The sequence below is a fragment of the Athalia rosae genome, chromosome 5, assembly GCF_917208135.1.
Source record: "Athalia rosae chromosome 5, iyAthRosa1.1, whole genome shotgun sequence".
NCBI lineage: Eukaryota > Metazoa > Arthropoda > Insecta > Hymenoptera > Athaliidae > Athalia > Athalia rosae.
This window is the reverse complement of record NC_064030.1, coordinates 14761220-14780357: the sequence shown is the minus strand read 5'-3', so window position 1 is coordinate 14780357 and position 19138 is coordinate 14761220. Positions and strand designations below refer to the sequence as shown.

General features: G+C 47.9%; 1 protein-coding gene across 1 annotated transcript; it reads left to right on the top strand.

The window, feature by feature from the left end:
• Positions 1–3302: 3302 nt before the first annotated feature.
• On the top strand, positions 3303–18045 carry LOC105691623. Its single transcript, XM_048655196.1, has 2 exons — positions 3303–3837; positions 14196–18045. The coding sequence occupies exon 2, from the start codon at positions 14286–14288 to the stop codon at positions 17937–17939; it is 3654 nt and encodes a 1217-aa protein (XP_048511153.1). The 5' UTR covers positions 3303–3837; positions 14196–14285; the 3' UTR covers positions 17940–18045.
• Positions 18046–19138: the final 1093 nt, after the last annotated feature.

Genomic DNA, 19138 nt, shown 5'->3' with positions numbered 1-19138 from the left:
GGGTGCGAGGCGTTACCTTCTACCTGCACGAAACTACGGGGACTTCTTTTCGACCATTGAGTGGCACGTGTCGGTCGTAACTCGATATTCTTTTGGGTTTTCCTCTGCTGACCGCACGAGCCGCGGGGTGCGAGTGACTCTATACTTTTCCCGTTACCCTCGAGAAAACGACATTTGGTTGCGGACGACGACGACGACGACGACGACGACGACGACGACAAACGGAAGAGAGTCGAGGGCCGAAAAACCAAAAAAAAAACAAGAAAAGAAAAAAAGAAAAAAAAAACAACAACAACTCGGAGAGTCGAAAACCAAAACCGAAAGGAAAAGTGAGAGTAAAAGTAAAAAAAAAAAACAAAAAAAAAAAAACTATCAAAATCGGATGAGTAAATAGATGGGTTCCTAATGAAGACCTCGTCCAATGACCTCTGGGAAAAAGGTGACTGCGGTATACCTGTATACCCGACGTCTATGTGCTCGGAGCTTCAATGCGCGTCTAAACGCCAATGGCTCTAGGTATATATGTGTACGTATGCGTGGGGCACGTATGTGCACGCGCACTACATACACACACGCACACGCACACGCACGCACGCACACAGGTGCGTGGAATGAGGTGAGATAAGGTAGGTTAGTACAGGGTTAACTCGGCGATCAGAAAATCCTCGTTCAGTCTTATCAGCGCTAGACGGTTGACTCTGGCATTAGCAAATTCTGACTGGAGTCCGCGCGATCCGACGCGCGATTTTCGGGGGAACGCCCCCCCGATTCGAACCCTTTGACCGGAAGTGCTCTCTACGAATAGAGTTGTTGAAAAAAAAAAAATATAAATAAATAAACAAACAAACATCCGCGAAAAAAGATTCAAACGAAACAATGAACGACCGGTTCGGGTGCGGTGCGTGATTGCAAAAAATAAAAAAGGAAGAAGAGAAAAAAAATTGATGAATAAGTGACGAAGGAAGGAAGGGGTGGTGGAAAAAAAAAATGGGACGATGACGACGATGACGATGAAGAAGGAAAGAAAGAAAAAAAAAAAAACTGAGAAACAATGAGCGGGAATAAATGTATGATATAACGTACGTATAAATTGAGTGTACATGTGAATGTGGAAGAAGAAAAAAAAAAAAAAAAAAGTACATACCTTTTTACCGATCAAAATTATTACCTTAAACCTATGTATCCGGTTGATAACATTAATTATCGTACAACCTCTACCTTATTATAGTCCTTAATATTATAGAGATACCGTTGCGTGTCGGAGAGCTTCGCGGGGGGGAGGGGGGGGAGGGGAAAAAGAGGGGGGCGAGGGGGTGAGGGGGGGTAGATTATATTATTGCCGTGTCCGACCGTACGCGCGAGTCCATTGGAACTGGAAACTCGAATTCTCCGTCGTTGGTGTAGTTTTCTGGCGTTAGGAAAGTTGCAGCGTTTTTTTCCCCAACTACCTCCCACCCTTTCTACTCGTTTCCCGAGCGGCGCGGGCGGTCGCCTTCGCGGGGTTCGGTCGGCCGCCTTTCTCTCCGAGTAATCACCCGATTTCGTATTCAACCCTTGAATTATGCAGGTTCGACGGTACGCGACGGTGATTACGACGATTTTTGATCCGTCTATACACTTTTCCGCAATACCACGGTTATCGTGGGTATTAGTCACTGACTATTTCACCCTTAACTTACCGAAGGTACCGGGGGTGTATACAAAACCCCTGCCCACGTACGTGCGAGGAGGAGGGGGGAAGGGGGAGGGGGGGGGGGGGGGGCAGCCCCCGTATTCCTTCCGGGGATTCGCGGTAACGTACGAGACCCACGCGTTACACGTTCTCCTTACGGTTATCGAGTACCGAAACGGCACAGGTAAATCGCTACGGAGTACCGACCTTACGCACACACACCCACCTCTTAATATTTCAACATTGTATCGACTGTAACCACCTTGTATCGCTTCGGGTATACATATGAGTACACGTATTACATACGTATGTGCACAGCTAGGTACATGGTTCCCTGCAATTTTCTTTTTTTCCCATATTTTTTATTCCCTCTTTTTGGATTGGATTGTTTTTTTTTTTTTTTTTACCTGCACGTGGCATCGCGGAATGAAGAGGAAAAAAAACTTGCCGATACCAAACCCCCCCCGTTATCCTCGGCAATGCCGAAGGATTGTAACGACGGCGGAAACGGGGGATGAAAGCAGTCGAGTCGGTGGGGAAAAATTTGAAACGTTTTTTTTTTTTGCTTTATTTTTCTGTGTTTTTTTTTTTTTTTTTCTTTTTCTCTCGTTCGCCGAGGACGAGATTTTTGACGCGAGGTGAGTCGATGTTGAAAATGAAAAGACGGATGAGAAAGAAAGTAGAGACGAAGAGAGAAGTGAGTGAAAAAAATAAAAATAAAAATAAATAAAAATAAATAAAGAAAGCGAAAGAGAAAATATGACATTCACTATACCATCCTTAAATCCTGAAGGATATATATTTTTACGTGAGTATAATATGTATAAGAAAGTTTCGTGTATACTTCGCGCGGTGGTGGGTCATATATGTGTATATATATATATATATACATATATGGTACATAAGGTATGAAGGAAGTCTGGATTCTACTCGTAGCTCCTAAAGCAGCGGCAACAGCAGAAGCGGCAGACTTGTCCGGGAGGCTAAACTAATTTGTTGGCCATGAGGGGCGGAAGGAGGGGGGCGGCGGGGGGGGAGGGGGAGGGTCGGCTCGAGAATCGGGGGACGCGCGGGTACCGGGAGAAGAACGAGGAAGAGGGAGAGAAGGAGACGCTCGAATTCGGCGGGGGGGGGGGGGGTTCGGTGGCCAAATTCCGAGTGACCACCCCCCCCCAGCCCGCCCTCTCATTCTTCCGTCCCTAGTTTCTTTTTTTCTTCTCCGTCTTTTCGATATAGGCAGGTCGCCGCTTTTCGCAGGGGTAGAAATTGTGAACTGGGGTAAAAATCTACTCCGCGAGGGTCCCCGGCTAAGGGATGGGGGGGGGGGGGGAATCCGGGGCGGCGGACTAAAGCGCGGGGGGTTCAGCGGGGGCGGAGGAGGCGGGAGTCCGAATTGGAAGGAAGACGGCGATAGTTTAGAACGAATGTGAAAGTACGAGGGGGTTTGGGAGTTTGCGGGGGTGGGGGGTGGGGGCGTGCGACGCCGCGTCCCTCTCTTCTGTCATATCCGTGCACGGATTCCGCCGAACTTCCCCGGTGTGCGTAAATTTTCGTCAAAGTGTGCGTGGTTGCGCGCGCGAGAGAGGTAGGGGGGGGGAGGGGGGGGGGGGTGGTTTGACGAAGGGAGAAAGTGAAACAGTGATGGATCACCGTTGGAAATATCCCCGAGTATCGCGACCCGCGCCTCTCCAAATCTTGGAACGCTTTTCCCGGCCCTCAGCCTTTCCCTTATTTTCAAAATTTTCTTTCGTTTCTCCTCGCTCCGGGATCCCATTTTCTTCCCCCTTTCGCGCAATCCGAAAACCCCCCCCCCCCCTAAGATTCCGCGGCATCGGGACGCCGAAAATTTATTTCCACCCCCGTAGGGTCCGACGGACGTTCCGAGGCCGGAGATCGGGTGGTAAAAATTTTCGTCCCTTTTTTTCCGGGCGCCGCGGGGGCGACGTCGACCCACCCCGTCGGACCGTTCCTGGTTTCGGAACTTTCCGGGGGTAGTTCGTACGCCGGGCTCGACTCGTGGGGAACGGCCGGTGGGGGTTGCGGGGGCGTTCAGGGAGCGGTAAGGGGAAGGGGAGGTAGAATTAGTGGACGGCCTGGCGGACAATGTGGGGATACTTTCTCATATCAAGTATGGCCGCTATCGTGGCATGATGGCCAAAACAATTGTAAGTAGCCAACGCACCACTGTCAAAAATTGTCTGAAAAAAAAAAAAAATAGAAATCTGATTTATTTTTTTTTCGTCTATTTTTTACTTTCCGAAACGGAGGAAACAGAATTATACTCTCGTCGTTTCCTTTCGCTGTTTTTTTCGTACCCTTCTCATTACGAACGCTCGATTCGACTTTGTTTATATTTATTTACAACCAAGTTGTACACGTGCACCCCACCGTTTGCCCTCCGTCTTCGAGTTTCTCCTTATTTCTAGTTTTTCATTTCGAAAATACTTTTATTTCAATCCCAACTTTTTTTTTTCATTGTTTCTGTCAAAATTTACGACAGAAATTTTAGTCGAGTGTGTGTTTGTTGTCGGTGCATGTGCAGGTGTTCGTCGTTATTGTAAATTGGTTTTCATTTTTCGTTTTCTTCTCTTTTTCTTTGCTTTTTTTTTTTTTTTCTCTCCACGTCACGAAACTGCACTCGGTTCTCAATGAAATCCGCGACACGTGATTTTGTGTATCCGCGAGCGAAGATAGCGAGAATTGATGAGAAGGCGGCCGGACCGAAGACGACGACACGTGAAATAAAATAGATATTCAAAAGAAAAAAACTAAAAAAAAAAAATATCAACAAACAAAACGAAAGAAGAAGGAAGCGGACGACGAAAAGTTCTGTGAAATTCTCATGGATTTTTAAAAAAAAAAGTGAAAACCGAACGGATCGTCGGGGATAATGGGAGGTGTGGAAAATTTTTGGATTTCGTTTTTTTTCATCGTTTTCTCATCGATAAGAACAACGAGGTGGTTGTGAAGTTCGTGACATGTGTTTACCATTACGTACGATTATGTGCCCGGTCGGATTTTTGTTTGAAAAAATTTTTGGAAACGTTTTTTTTATTCCTCTCCATAATTTCGCACCGGATTTCGAGAGATCGGAGAACAAATATCGACCGATGGCGTCAAGTTTGCTGAAAATTTTCATATCATGTCGACCTCCGAATTTCCAATCGATTTTTTCTCGTCGATCGTCTTCGGGTTATTTTCAAAATCGTGGTCTTGATTTTTTTTTTTTTTTTTTTTTTTTGTAACGGAGATAACGAAACTTTGGTCCGTAAATTCGATTTTCTGGTGAAGTGAACCGAAACGAAAAAAGGAACTCTTCGACAACCGATCATCTGCGATTGGAGTAAAAAAAAAAAAAACGAAAAAAAAAAGGAGAAGAAGAAGAAGAAAAGAAAAAGTGCCGGAAGTGAACGCGGGAGTGTTCGGTGAAAACGTAAAACGTGAGAGTCTCCTTCCGCTGTGTATTTCGACGTCGATGTTCACGAAAAATTTTGGCGGCTCGACTCCACTCTCGTCGTGTCCCCGGCGTCACACTCGTCAAAAAACGAAAATCAAAAATAAAAAAACCAAAAATCGAAAAAACCGAAAATCAAAAATCTAAAATAAAAATCTCTTCGTCGTGGGGCACAATTCTACCGTCGCCGTCGTCGAAAAGAGGATTAACAATTTTGGGAGTCGAGAAATAATCGGTGAGACGCATAAGAGGATGTGTACATATATACGAGTTGCCGATCCGATCGAACATCGGTATATCATTTTCTCCGCTTTTTGTTATTCTCTCTCTCTTTTTTTTTTGTTTTTTCTCTTCAAATCGCGTCGAAAATTATTTCGCAGCCAGCCGCTCGGCCGATTCTCGCCCGGGTTAACCGCGGATCCGTTTATCGCGGGCAAGAGTTACCAAGCCCCGGCACTGTGTTCCCCGTTGAAGGGGCGTACCGCCACTAGACGTCTTTTGCATGCGAACGCGACAACACGTGGGTGGGTTTCATCTGACGCGGCGCGGTGCGCAGATCACACCGAAACCTCCCTTGTATCTGTCGCCGCGATCCTCGACCCCCTTAACACCTGCTGATGCAAACGTTGCAACGACAAACCCCGACGTTAATGGCCACCCCACCCCACCCCCCCTCCCACCCCCTCGCCGCGGTCACCCGGTCGCCCCGATCTACGGAACGTAGAGAATTTCGTCGATCGGAAGTTGCAAACTGCACACCGTCACCTTCCGCCGTTCCTGCATCGCATCGGTTTTTTACCACATTATGAGAAAAAAAAAAAAAAAAAAAAATTAAAGAAGTAAAAACGCCGTTGTCGGAAATTTCCAAAAACTTTCGTATTCCTTATCAAATTCGATATCAAGGAGTGAATAAAATAATCAGTCGATATAAAATAATGACGTGAAAACTTTGGATCGATGATGATTGGTGTTTGCGAGTAGAGTCGCGAGGAGGATCGTCTATGTATATACTTTTATTGTACATATGCGCATACATATATAGATATATATTTATATATATATATATACGTAGAGTTTCCACACTCGCAGTGGTATTAATAAGCCAAGTTTTTCTTGTAACGAAAGAAATTAATTTGGTATAACGATTTTCTGAGAAAGAAGGAAAATAAAATTGGGGTGAGAGAATCAGAGGGGGGGAGGGGGAGGGGGGGGGGGGGGGGGGGGTGACCAACCGGGAATGCTTTTAGAAGGGCGTGGCGTGTGTGGCGCGACTACTGTGGGCTTTTATTTTTACTTTTCATTTTCACCTTTTTTTTTTTTTCTTTCGTTTTTTTCTCTTCTCTCACAGTTTCCTCACATCTTCCATCTTTCTCGACTCTGGCCGCCGTATCTCTCTGCCCCTCCCCCTCTCCCTCCCTCCTCTCCCTCCCCCCCCCCCTGCCCCGTTTTCATCAGCGTCGATTCTTCTCTTCTCTTCTTCACCGTCCAAAAAAAAAAAAAAAAAAAGAAACGCGATTCGATTCGAAAATCGAACCGTACCGTACATCGTTTCGTCTTATCGTAGATTCTGTCATTTTAGAGTTTCAATTAACCGTATAATTCCGAACAATCCGATCCGACGTTATCGTCGCAACCGTATGAAAGGGGATGAAATTAGTTGGGAGTGACGTCACGTGATCCCCCGTCGCCCCCCCCCCACCTTTCTCGACACGTTTGCGGAAACGCCTGAATTTCATTCCGTCCTTAAAATTTTTCCTAATCGTAAAACGGTAACAGGTGAACATATACCCCCGTCGCGAGAAGCAACGTTACGGTCGCCTACCCCTCCCCCCCCCCTTCTTCACCCCCAAAAGCCACCCCCGCGAAATTCCACCGTCATCGCCGCGCCGATATTACAGTTGGTCAATCCGATCGTCCGTTCGTACTTCTGCGGATCCGAATTCTCCGGATCGCGGGGCGTAAGGGTGGCAAGGGTGGCAAGGGCGGTTGGGGGGGGGGGGTCATTCCGCGTTGCTATAGTTTCAAATATAGTGTGGGTGGCGGCGACGGTGGTGTAAGGTTTGGAGTGGCTCGCGAGGGGTTTTCGTTATATGTATAGATAGATAGATAGAGAGAGAGAGAGCGAGAGGGGGAAGGGGGGAGAGAGAGAGAGAGAGGAGACTCCTAGCCGGCTAGGGGCTAGCCGGCGTAGGGGATCGCGGGGGTGGCTCGGGTGAGAACCGAGGGGACTTTTTGGAGCTGCGGAGGGCCGGGGGAGGGGGGGAGGGGGTAGGCGAAGGTTTACAGGGCTGGCATGACGATATTTGTCTTGTTTACGGGAAGACGAATGCGCGTGTGCCGGGGCGCCGAAGTGCGTCCAGCGGCGATCAATAGGCCTCAGCCTAAAACTCCACATGGCCCCTTACACACACATATACATATATATATATATATCTATACACACGTATACATATATGTGTATATATACCCTGCACCCTTACAATCGGACAAATTTACGATCTATAATTTTTTATTTTCAGTCGTTCCGATATTATTCATTTTTTTTTTTCTTTCATTTTTTTTTTTGTTTTTTTCTCTTCTATATCATCCAGTTTCTTGCAAACGCATTTTTCAATCGATATATCGTCATCGTATCGCCTCTCGTCGGCGATGCGGCTAGTTTTTTTTTTTTTTTCGAATCGCTGAATAATTGTCTTTTCTTTTCTTTGATTTTTGTTTTTTTTTTTCGCGTTTTTTTTTTTTTTCTTCATACATTCCTATATCTTATTTTTCGTCAGCGCGCGTCGATGGCGGAAAGAATGCGGTAGAGTGGTGAAATTTGACAAGATCGTCGGTGCAAGGGTATCCCTACGACGAATCGATAAGTAATTGTGTAGTTGGTTTTTCTTTTTATTCATTTTCGTTCCTTATTTTGCTCAACCTTCTTCTTCTTTATTCTTATTTTCTTCACCGTCTCTCCGTCCCGTTTCTCCTCGAACCGACGGAGCGGTAGCTCGTAATCTATGGATTTAACGAAACGGTCGAAATACAGATACCCATCCCTTTCGGACGTGTACGAGGAAATCATGTATGATTTCGTGAAATTGTCATCGAATATTAATTGAAATATGACGATGAAATTTCCCGGTACCACAAAACCCCATTCCCTAACACGAACCAACTAACGGCCTGTAACTACCACGCGCGGAAAAGAAAAGAAAAGAAAAAAAGAAGAAGAAGAAAAAAAAAAAAAAAAGAATTGGATCCGAAAACGACGATTGGTTTGAATTTCTTAGTTTCTTCTTTTTCTTTACTCTCTCTCTCTCTCTCTCTCTCTCTCTCTCTCTCTCTCTCCCTCTCTCTATCTACTTTCGTTTCGCAACGCGCGAATCTTACGACAGCTTAACGAAAAACAGTCGTATCCCGACACGAGGGATCCGGCAGCGTGGGCGCGTTATTTGGATATTTCGTCGGAAGAAACATCCCCGAAACTCCTCGTTGTATCCAACGGTACAATGAAATTCGTTAACGAAAATTGTGTCGCTAATATCGCTGTACAATCAGCGAATCACGTGCCATCATTTTTTTTTTTTTTCTCACTCTACCACTTATCGTCGGACACAAATTTCCCGCGTAACTCGTGTCGACGTTTCCGCTGTACTCGGAATGCTAAAATCGACGGGGATAAGACGGGTTCGAAATTTCTGCCGAATCCTCCTTCCCCCCCCCCCCCCCCCCCCCCCCCGCCCCTTTCCGCCTGCCACACGGGGGCGAAAGATTTTTTTATCTCTCCAAGTATGAAAATCTCATTTTACGAGTCGAGGTATTCGTGGAGCGGGTACGCAGGGTGGTGTACCGCATCGGCGGCGACTACCGCCCCACGTCGACTATTGACGACATTTTTATTGTACCATCGAATCGCTGAGATATCACCTGACCAGCGTTAGATTATTGATTACCGTAATTTTCTCGCGCTATTGACGAGTACTTTTCTTCTCTTTTTTTTTTTTCCCACAAACTCGCGAAAAGATGTACATACGTAAAAAATGAACCGTACACCGAAAAAACACCCCCTCCCCCTCCCAAAAAAAAAGCTTCACCGATACCGAAAATCAAATTTGGATTTTGCTCAAAAATCCGGAAAAGAGATAGAAAAGAGGAAGAAAAGAAAAAAAAACATCAAACTCGGTTCGGGGAAGTGAGAATATCGTGAAAAAATCCGGAGGCGCGTGTACATCGAAAGCACTCGACGTTGTCGAGTTGTCATCGTAGCTGTCAAATCGAGGTGATTGGGGGGTGGGAGGGTGGGGGTGGGGGTGGTATTCTTCTTTTTTTTTTTTCCTTACCAATTCGGCTATACGGCACGAGCTTTGTGGAAATAAACGGACAGCGGTCGTGTATCGGCTCGGACAAAACGCGCGGCGGGGGTGTAGAATCGAAATAAGGGAGGAAAAAGAGACGGGGGAAAGGGGGGGGGCGGGGGTCGAGGTAGAGGGGCGAGGGGGCGAGGGGGCGAGCGGGAGGGCGGGCGAGTGGGAGTGAGCGGGGGATACGGACACGCATTATATCGTAAATCTACGGAATTACGAACTTTCAGGCGAAGCTCGTTCGACGTTTTCATTTCATTTGCCGGGTATTTTTCTCCTCTTTTGTTTCCCTTCGTATATAGGTATACGATATACGTAGGTAGGTACGTACTACGTACAGTTACGTCTATACGTCGGGGTCCGCGAAATCGTCGCGCAATTCGGAGGAGAGACGAAGAGTCGTCGAGCGGCGAGCTCTCATCTCTCTCTATTTTTCTCTTTCTCTCTATTTCTCTCTCTCTCTCTTTTTGTCTTTTTCCCTCTCTTTCTCTCTCTCTCTCTCTCTCCCTCTGGACTGCACGCGGCAAGGGACTCGGGGACGTCCCCTCACACCCCCTAAAATATTACCCGCGTCGTCCCTTCCGCGCCCTACGGGTGTTCCGCGCGCCGCGCGCTCTTCTTCTTCTTCTTCTTCTTCCCGCTCCGTTTTCTTCCACCGCCGGAACGTCGTCGTCCCTCTCTACACCGTAACCTCCACCCCCCCGCCCTCCCCGAAAGATTGCGCCCTCCGTTTCCCCCCGAAGCGGGAGCGACGTTGACGTCGTATATAATATCGAGGCGACGGTATTTTGTTATGAAAGTCCACAAGAGCGGATGAGGGAAAATTGAGGGGCAACGACGCGCCGCGCTGCCCGCGGGCTATCGCGCCCCGGCTACGGGGAGCAGAGGGGGGGGGGGGGGGAGGGGGCGGCAAGGAACGAGGAAACGGGAGAAAAAAGGGGGAAAACGGAGCGACGGGAAAAAGGGAAGTTTGAAGGGGTGGGGGGGAACAAGGAGATCGGAATGGGGCGATATTTGGTAAAATAATGGCCGACAGGCGCTCCGATAATTAGGACGAATCGATAACCTTCCTTCTTTCTTCGAGCGAACGCACTGCCGCAACTGACCCTCAGGATACACCCCCCCTAACTCGCGATCGAACCTCCCCCAATTCTATGCGATAAAATTTACTTCTACCCCGGAAAATCCGAAAAACTTTTTCAAATTACTCGAGATAAAATTCAAACTCTTCGCCGATCCCAACCCCCCCGCACCCCCCCAAGAAAAAAAAAAAATCAAGTCCCAAAAAGGACGCGGGTTACGTACCCAAAGTCTCTCGCAACAGATCTTGAAAGAGCCGCAAAAAAAAAAAAAAAACAACAAAAAAACACGGCTTCTATATTCCCGCAGATTTTTATTTATAACTAGGTAGACAGAAAAAAGGGGGGTGACTATGGAATATGCATTTCGAATGTGCAGTGGGTAGGAGTGGGATTGATCGAAAGAAGAAAAATAGGGTGGCGAAGGGGGAGGGGGAGGGGGGACGGGGAAAGGTGGAAGAGGAGGAGGATTCGGACTCTTGAAAACGACCAACTTGTTTGTCACATTTACCCTTTCAACGTGGCACGGGGGGTTCGCGTTTCCCCCGCTGGCAAAGAGAATTTCACCCCCTTACCGAGCGCCCGGTTTACCCTGTTGCAAATAAGGGAAGAATCGAGAGAAAGATAGAGAGAGAGAGAGAGAAAAAAAGGGGATTACCCCATTCCCAGTTCTCTCCGCTATTAAACGCATTGAATTCCTTTCCAAATTTTTGTACAAAAATTTTCATTGTCACCGAACGGTGGCTTATGTAGCCGTATACTTGTATGTATGTTACACGTATGTGCGCGGCATACGGGCTTGTTTACGAATATTTTCGTCAAAATCTGTCGACCGTTTGCGCAAACCGTCCGAAACCTTCAACCTATAATAATCGTCCTTGGATTCACGAAATGCACCTGGTCCAACAAGCGGGCGAATACGGCGGAACCCCAAAATCCCAAAATTTTCATCCGATTTTCTATCAAGCATTCGATTAATTGAACGACCACGTCGACTCCTCAACCGCTCTTCGATCGTCTCCGAAAGTCCAAAAAAAAAAAAAAAACCCCCAAAAATCCATTCTCAAAACGTCTCAAATCAAATTTTCGTCCAACGTCGAAAGTTTGCTCATTTTTTTGGCAGGATCAAAAAGAAAAATCCTCTCGATTTTTCACGCGTGCATAAATTAAAAGCGAACGCGCGACATGTTGGGGGGGGGGGGAGAGGGGGGGAGGGTTGGAACGATATTTTCCAAAAATTGTAGGAAAAACGCATGAACGATTGTGAGGGGGTTGGGGTGGGGGGGCTAGGTGACGGTGGAACGTTAGAAATTGGGGGATTGTGGACCCTCATTTCGAATTTGTGCATCGGGGAATGGGGAGAGTAAGAGTAAAGCAGGGGGGGGGGGGATTGGGGGGGTTGATAAATTTCCACAATACCGGAAACCTTCGCACAGGCGTTGCCGGATTCATAAGCGGCAAGTAGCGCGTAAGGCAGACGACAGGGCAGCCGGGGGTTAGGGAACGACGACCACCACCAGCAGCAGTCGTCGTCGAAGTATAGTTCGCGCACACATGAGTTTTCGTAAGCATGTCATCTCTCGCACTTCACGTGACAGACTACCTGGCACGGTGACCTTACCGCACGCGACCGCCGCACGGTATTTTTCTCGCCACTCTTGCGCGTACTTCGTTCGCACCACCTCCGAGGAGGATATCCGAAGGCTCGGGAGGGAAGGAGCGACAAAAAAAGGAGCGAAATAGAAAGGAAAATCGAACGAGGATCGACGCAAAAGGAGCGAAAGACACACGTTGTTGTTGTTGTTTTTTTTCAAGATCTTCAAGATAATCCTGGAACGCCGAATTAATTCCGGGCAACTGCACGGTTAATTGAAAAAAAAGTCCAAGGGGAGAAGTTCGAGTGGATTTTCGGTCGTCCGATCATTTCTTTTTTTTTTTCTTGTTGAACTATTTTCGAAAATCAAGTTTCCAAAAGTGCGCCGAGTGAATTCCATCGTGACGTGATTTCGAAGTAACGGTGATGTGCCGGTTTTGTTTGTTGACAGAGATATGAGTGCAGATGAATGGTGAAAAAAAAATGTGAATAATTTTATTCGGGGGAAGAATATAAGAAGAGAAGGAGGAGGAAGAAGAAGAAGAAGAAGAAGGAGGAGGAGGAGGAGGGAGAGAATGGCTATTTATCTACGTGCCAACTATCGCTTAAATGACAGTGACAGATTTTCTCGATAACATTACACTGTTTTTTTTTTTGGTTTTTTGTTTTCTCTCTCGTCTCAACCCCGATTGTGCACAGAACCAACGTATTTTGTCGCTGGCACTTTTGTATAAATGGCTTCTAGAGAGAAACGACTTCTTCGCGTTACTTTCTGACGTAAGTTCTCTCATTCACGCGGTATTGTTATTATTCTTTTTTTTTTTTTTTACTTTTCCTCTTCTCATCATTGATATGATTTATTTTTAGGCTTTTCAGTTCTTCGTGTTCGTCGAATTTTTTTTTTCCCCCCCCCCCTCCCCTTTCTCTTCCTGCACCAGCCGCCCTTTGTCTTCTTTTCTTTTCTTTTCTATTTTTTGCTCTTCTCTCTCTCTGTTCACTTTCTGAAAGGCGACGTCTCAAATTGCATTTCCACAGGTACTTTTACAACCAACCAAAACTCGGTTTCGAATATCACCCAACCAACTCGGTTTCTCTCCCCGCGTTCTGGAGGGATTTTGAAAAAGTTTTTTTGAAGCGCGTAATATCGAATATATTCAATTTTTTCTTTCCTAAGAAAACGAGAATTAACCCTTCGCAACAAACCTTGCGACTAATGCGATTCGAATCGAGTTTTGATTGCGACGTGAAATTTTTCACCGTGTGTCAAAAATTTTCTGAGTCTGTTCCTTTGTTGTTTAATGATGAGAAAATGTTAAACAGGATATTAGCATATTTTTTCTATCAACGAAAATCGGGAAGGAATTGAAACTCGTGGAAAAAAAAAAAAAAAAAAAAATTTCACACCTTCGACGCCGAGGTAACAACGAACCTTGAATTTTAAATTCTCACGCGATTCTATTGCCGGGTAATCCCGGTGGAAGACTCGATTATCGATCTGCTTTATAGCTGGTTAAAATTCAAATTAGGTGAAAATTGTTTCCCGGGTAAAAGAATTTGAGGCGTAAAACTTGAAAGCAAACCGGTTCGATTCGGTTTTAATAAAATTTTCAGACGCTAAATTATCGTTCGTCGCGTATTCATCCGGTGGTGCGAATTCCCGGGGACAATAAAATCCCCATAAACGAACGCAGGTCCGAATATCGATGGGATAAAGTGCGGGCGGATTTTTCATGGGATTTCGGATAAATATACGCATATGAGTCACCGTCCCCTTCGCTCGTTTCCCCCTGTGCGGCCGAATTTCGATCGTCTTGTTCGCCCCGCGATTCCTATCCTTCGATTTTCCGTTTTCAACAAACCCACGCGAGGACGAAATCCTTTTCCAAGGACTTCCCCCCGTGCGCCACGAGGAACAAAATTCAATCCTCGCGATCTGAAGTCCTTTTTCTCGATTTCCTCCGAGGACGAAAACGCGCGAAACGTCGAGTCGGAAATAAAAAAAAAAAACGCTTTAAAAGTACCACCGTTTTTTTTTCTTTTTGGTTCGCAGAGTGGCGGAGGTGGTGGTTTTTGAAGGGCATCGTGGCCCCCCGCGCGCGACAAGCAGGTGCGACAAGAGCGGCGCTAACAGAGGAGGGCGATGGCGTCCACGTTAGCTCGGGGTCCTCCGATCTCGGAGTCCGGCGAGGTGGAGAGCGACGGTTCGAGCTGCGAGGACAACAGGGACGCGACGCTGAAGCGACCGCACGGCGACGCGGATTCGGCGGCCGGTAAAAAGCGACGGAAACAATCGACGCCGTTGCGTTTCCCGTCGTCCCTTGTGGCGGAGGACCGCGACGAGGACGACGAGGAGGACGACGACGAGGAGGAGGAGGACGAAGAGTCCCAGGAGGAGGAGGAGGAGGGCGCGGTACGGGCGGCGCTCGACGGCGAAGGTAAGACAACGGTCGAACGGATCCGACGGACGTCGAAGGACGAAAATTTGAATAACGAATTCCGATGCCAATATTGTAGTCTGTTGTTCGATAGCGAGCAAACGCTCGACCGTCACATTAACAGCGAGCACTCTGTCTCGCGGCCGGCTGTCCAGCGATCGCCGGTCAATCCGCAAATTCAGGTTAAGCAGGAATTCGGTCAGAGTCAGGAGCAGCCCGAGTGTCCCGTGAACCTGTCGGGTATCGGTATAAAAAGTTTCGCGGCCACGTGGTTGTCCGGTCAGGTCCAATCGCAGTCGCATCAGATCCAACTGCAGTCGCAAACCGACGAATGGCCGCCCTCGGGCTCCGCCGCCGCCGCGGCCTCCCTCTCCTCCATCTCCAACCACCTTCAGGCCCTTCCGTTCCCCGGCGCCCTCGCCCAGTACCTGCCTATGCCGAATTTTTCGCTCGCCTCGGACTCCACGGGACAGACGGCGAGCAGGCCGCCCATCGGCCCGGCGCCCATGAGGATATTCAATCCCGACGCTTACTGCGATCTTTGCAACAAGGAGTTCTGCAACAAGTATTTCCTCAAGACGCACAAGGCCAACAAGCACGGCATATACGTCGACACGCCGGGTCAGACGGTCGGCGAATCGGGTTTCCAGGCGTCCGGATACTCCGGATCGTTCGTCTCGACCGGCGTGAAACTGGAACATCAGCAGCAACAGCCGCCGCCGTCGCAGCAGCAGCAACAGCAACACCAACAGCCCGCGATGAAACTGGAGGCGTCCGCGGTTCCGGCGGTCATCCATGCGCCGTCCGTCTTGAATTCGCTCTGCGATATTTGTCAGAAACGTTTCAAAAACGAGGAATCGTTGAGGAGGCACAAACAGAAGGTGCACAACGTCGAAAACGTCGATTCCGCCGACTCTCTGATGCTCCCGCCCCAGACGAACGAAGACGAGAGGGATACTTCCCACCACAGTCTGAGCCCCGGTGCCATGGAGGCGCTGTTCAAGCAGGAATTCGGCGTCGAGCAGGAGGACACGACGTTCATGCCGGCGCCCAGACACCTCTCGCCCCAGTCGGTACAGCAGGCCAGGGACTCGGGGTTCAACGCCGACCGTTTGCGGAGACTGGGCGTCATCAATCCCGAGGCGTTCTGCGAGATCTGTTGCAAGGAGTACTGCAACAAGTACTTCCTGCGCACCCACAAGATGAAGAGGCACGGCGTGGTGGTCGTTCAGGACAACGAGAAGTCGCCCAGCAATCCCGGAGCGGCGGCCGCCTGGCACCACGTTCAGACCAGTCCGCTGAATCTGATAGTCGGTGAGACCAGCGGCAACAGTTCGGAGTCGGGCGACCGTTTGGGCGACGATTACGAGTGCAAACCGTGCGGCATCAGGTTTCAAACAATGGGATTGCACCAGGCGCACCGCCGCAAGATCCACGAAACGGAGGAGGGCGCCTCGCCGAAACGTGAGAACGAAAACGACAACGGCGACCGACGGAGGGCCGACTCCATCAGCGAGGACCTCCAGAAGCTGCAGACGATGATCCTGCAGCTGAACGGTCTGGAGTCGGGGAGGGCGGCGTCCTGTCCGATATGCGGCAAGGACTCCGAATCCAGACAGTCCCTGAGGAACCACATGACGTCGGAGCACGGCGCGCTCCTCGAGGACCCGGTCACCCCGCCCGTCCAGGCCAACGAGAAGTCGCCGCCGCCGAGCGGCGGCCCCTTGAACTGCGCGTTCTGCGACAAGGAGTTCTTCGGTCAGGAAACGCTGAGGAAACACGTTAACGAGGACCACCAGCCCTCGGCGCCTACGTCCGCCCCGCTGCCGTCGGCGACGCTACCGACCCCGGCGACCTCGTTGACGCCGAGCGCGCCGGCCGCCGCCGCCGCCGCCCCCCAAAACCAGGAGCGAAGGACCTCCTCCGTCTCGATGACGCCGACGTCCAGCTACTGCGAGATCTGCAACAAGGAACTGTGCAACAAGTACTTCATGAAAACGCACATGCAAAGAATGCACGGCATCGAGATAGAGAATGGCGCCCAGATAGGCGGCGTTATATGCAACATATGCAACAAGGAATTGTGCAGCAAGTATTTCCTGAGGGTACACAAGCACAACACGCACGGTATAATCGAGGAGGGATCGGCGCCAACCGGCACCGCGAAACAGGCCGACAACGAGGCGAACCACCAGACCGCCGAGGACCCCGCCCTGAAACCGGAACAACTGGGTGACCTCAGTCACCGCTACTTCACCCACTTCACGGAGGTGTGTCCGATATGCAGCAGGAGATTCAGGAGCACGAAATGGCTGAAGGCGCACCTGCTCAGCGATCACGGGAAGATCGGCATAGACAAGTGGCGAGAGTTGGAGCAGCAGTACCAGTCGGGACCGCGCGGCGGTAGGACCCCGGGTCCCTCGAGAGGCCCGCATCCCCAGAATCCTAACCTGAAAATACCGAACGGCATAGAGATGGCCGCCCAGCACCTGAAGAGCGGAGATTACGCCGGTCTGGGCAATCAGGTTCTTTCGACTCTGTTCGGCTCCGCGGAGGACCAGCAGATGAAGAGCTACCGTTGCTCCTACTGCGCGTTCACCACACCGGTACTGGCGTTCCTATTCGTTCACGAACGGTCGCACACGAGTCCCCAGAGTTCCGGTTCGGCCATCGAGGCCGAGAGGACCCTGCAGTGCCCCGTCTGTCTTCAGGGTTTCTCGCAGCCCGAACTGCTCCAGCATCACCTGCTCACTCAGCACCAGTTCCCGGGGCTGATTCCCCCCTTCCAGCCGCATCTCGTCAACACATCCCGGCCCGAATCGTCATCGGAAAAGGACAGCGAGTCGAAGGACCGAACGGATTTGGACTCAAGGGACGATACGACGAAACGTTCGAGTCCCCAGACGTCCGGCGGCGCGTCCTTCAACGACCTGCAGAAAATTCAGCGACCGGAAGACGCCACGGCGGTACAGGTTACGCCGCAGGGTGCTTACAAGTGCGCCCAGTGCGGTTACGCCACCGCCAATTTGAACCGGATCAAGAAGCACATCAGGAAGGATCACAGGACCATCGCGGCCGGCGATCCTTCGGAGACGGCTATCGGCGAGTTGACGCGGACGTTGAAAGACGTGTCGAACAAACACAGGATACCCGCCAGTTACGCAATGCCGCAGGACATGAATTCGAATCCGGAAAAAACGATAATGCAACCGTTTCTCATCGAGGAATGCGGCGAAATTATTCACGGCTCGTCGGAGTCGAACGCGGAGAAAAAGTTCGCACCGGCCCTCGTTTACCTGCCGGTAAAAACGCGAATAAATGCTCCGTTAACGGCATCCTTCAATCTCAGTCCTGCCTGAAACAAAAAACCAAAGTTCCTAGTCACCGTAAAAATTCACGATATGTACGTTCTTTTTTTTGAAAAAGGAAAAAAAACAAATCTACGTGTGATTTTTTTCTAGTATCGTTAATCAAAAAGAAAAAAAAAACTCAAAACGAAAAAAAAAAACACGAACCACAACCGCTGCGAAACTTGAAACAAAAAAAAAAAAACTAAAATAAAATAAAACTTAAAAAATAAAATAAATAAATAATTGTAATTCGCGGCAAAGATATTTTTTTAACGAATCAAAGGGAAAAAGAAAAAGAGTGAGAGAAAAAAAAAACAAAAAAAAAAAAAAGAACTAACTAAAGAACAAAGAAAAAAAAAAATACAAAGACTTTTATATACTATATGCACCTGTGATTTTAAGTTCCTTCTTAACTTCGTACTTTATATTACTTACCTGTAACTAAATAATTCGTCGAGGCGAAACAAAAGAAAAAAAAAAAAGAAGAAAGAAAGAAAGAAAAAAAAAACGACAAAAATTATTGCGTGACAGATATAGTATATGAATAATTATATAATATTATACTATATATACTGCGGTACATAATATAGTAGACTGTACAGTAGGAAAAAGAAGAGAAGAAAAAAAAAGAACAGAGACAAAAGTTGAGGAATAAATTGCGTCGGGTTTTAACATAAGTTGAGGTTTTTTTTTTTTTTCGTTTTTTTCTTATTTTTTTTTTTCTCATTGCGAAGTCAGTTGATCGTTATGGTTCGAATAAAATGAACGTCACGCTTAGAAACCACGTTGTTATAGGTATATTTATAATCGTGATGTTACGTTGTAAATATTAATTATTGATAATTAATATAGAAGAAAAAAAAAAAAAACTACTAATACTAATAAAATAAAGAATTAAAAAAAAAAAAAATAATGAATTAAAAAAAAAAATAATGGGTGATCAACAAAAGTTCCTATTTTAAGCGCGACGTACTGCCATAGCGAAATTTTCAACTGTTTCGCATATGATAATTGTAATATCACGTAAGAAGAGGAGAAAGAAAAAAAAAAACATGAAATAGTTTAAACAAATTGATAAATAAATAAATACGGGCGGGTGTTCGTCGTACGAATGAACGAACTTATTGAAATAAGTAATACCGAGAAACGAAAAATGTTTAATGAACGAGAAAAAAAATTGGAACACCACGAGGGAGATGAAACGATAA

Bases quoted from the DNA above. Each gene is read 5' to 3' on its own strand.
- LOC105691623 (XM_048655196.1), top strand. From the start codon at position 14,286: ATGGCGTCCACGTTAGCTCGGGGTCCTCCGATCTCGGAGTCCGGCGAG.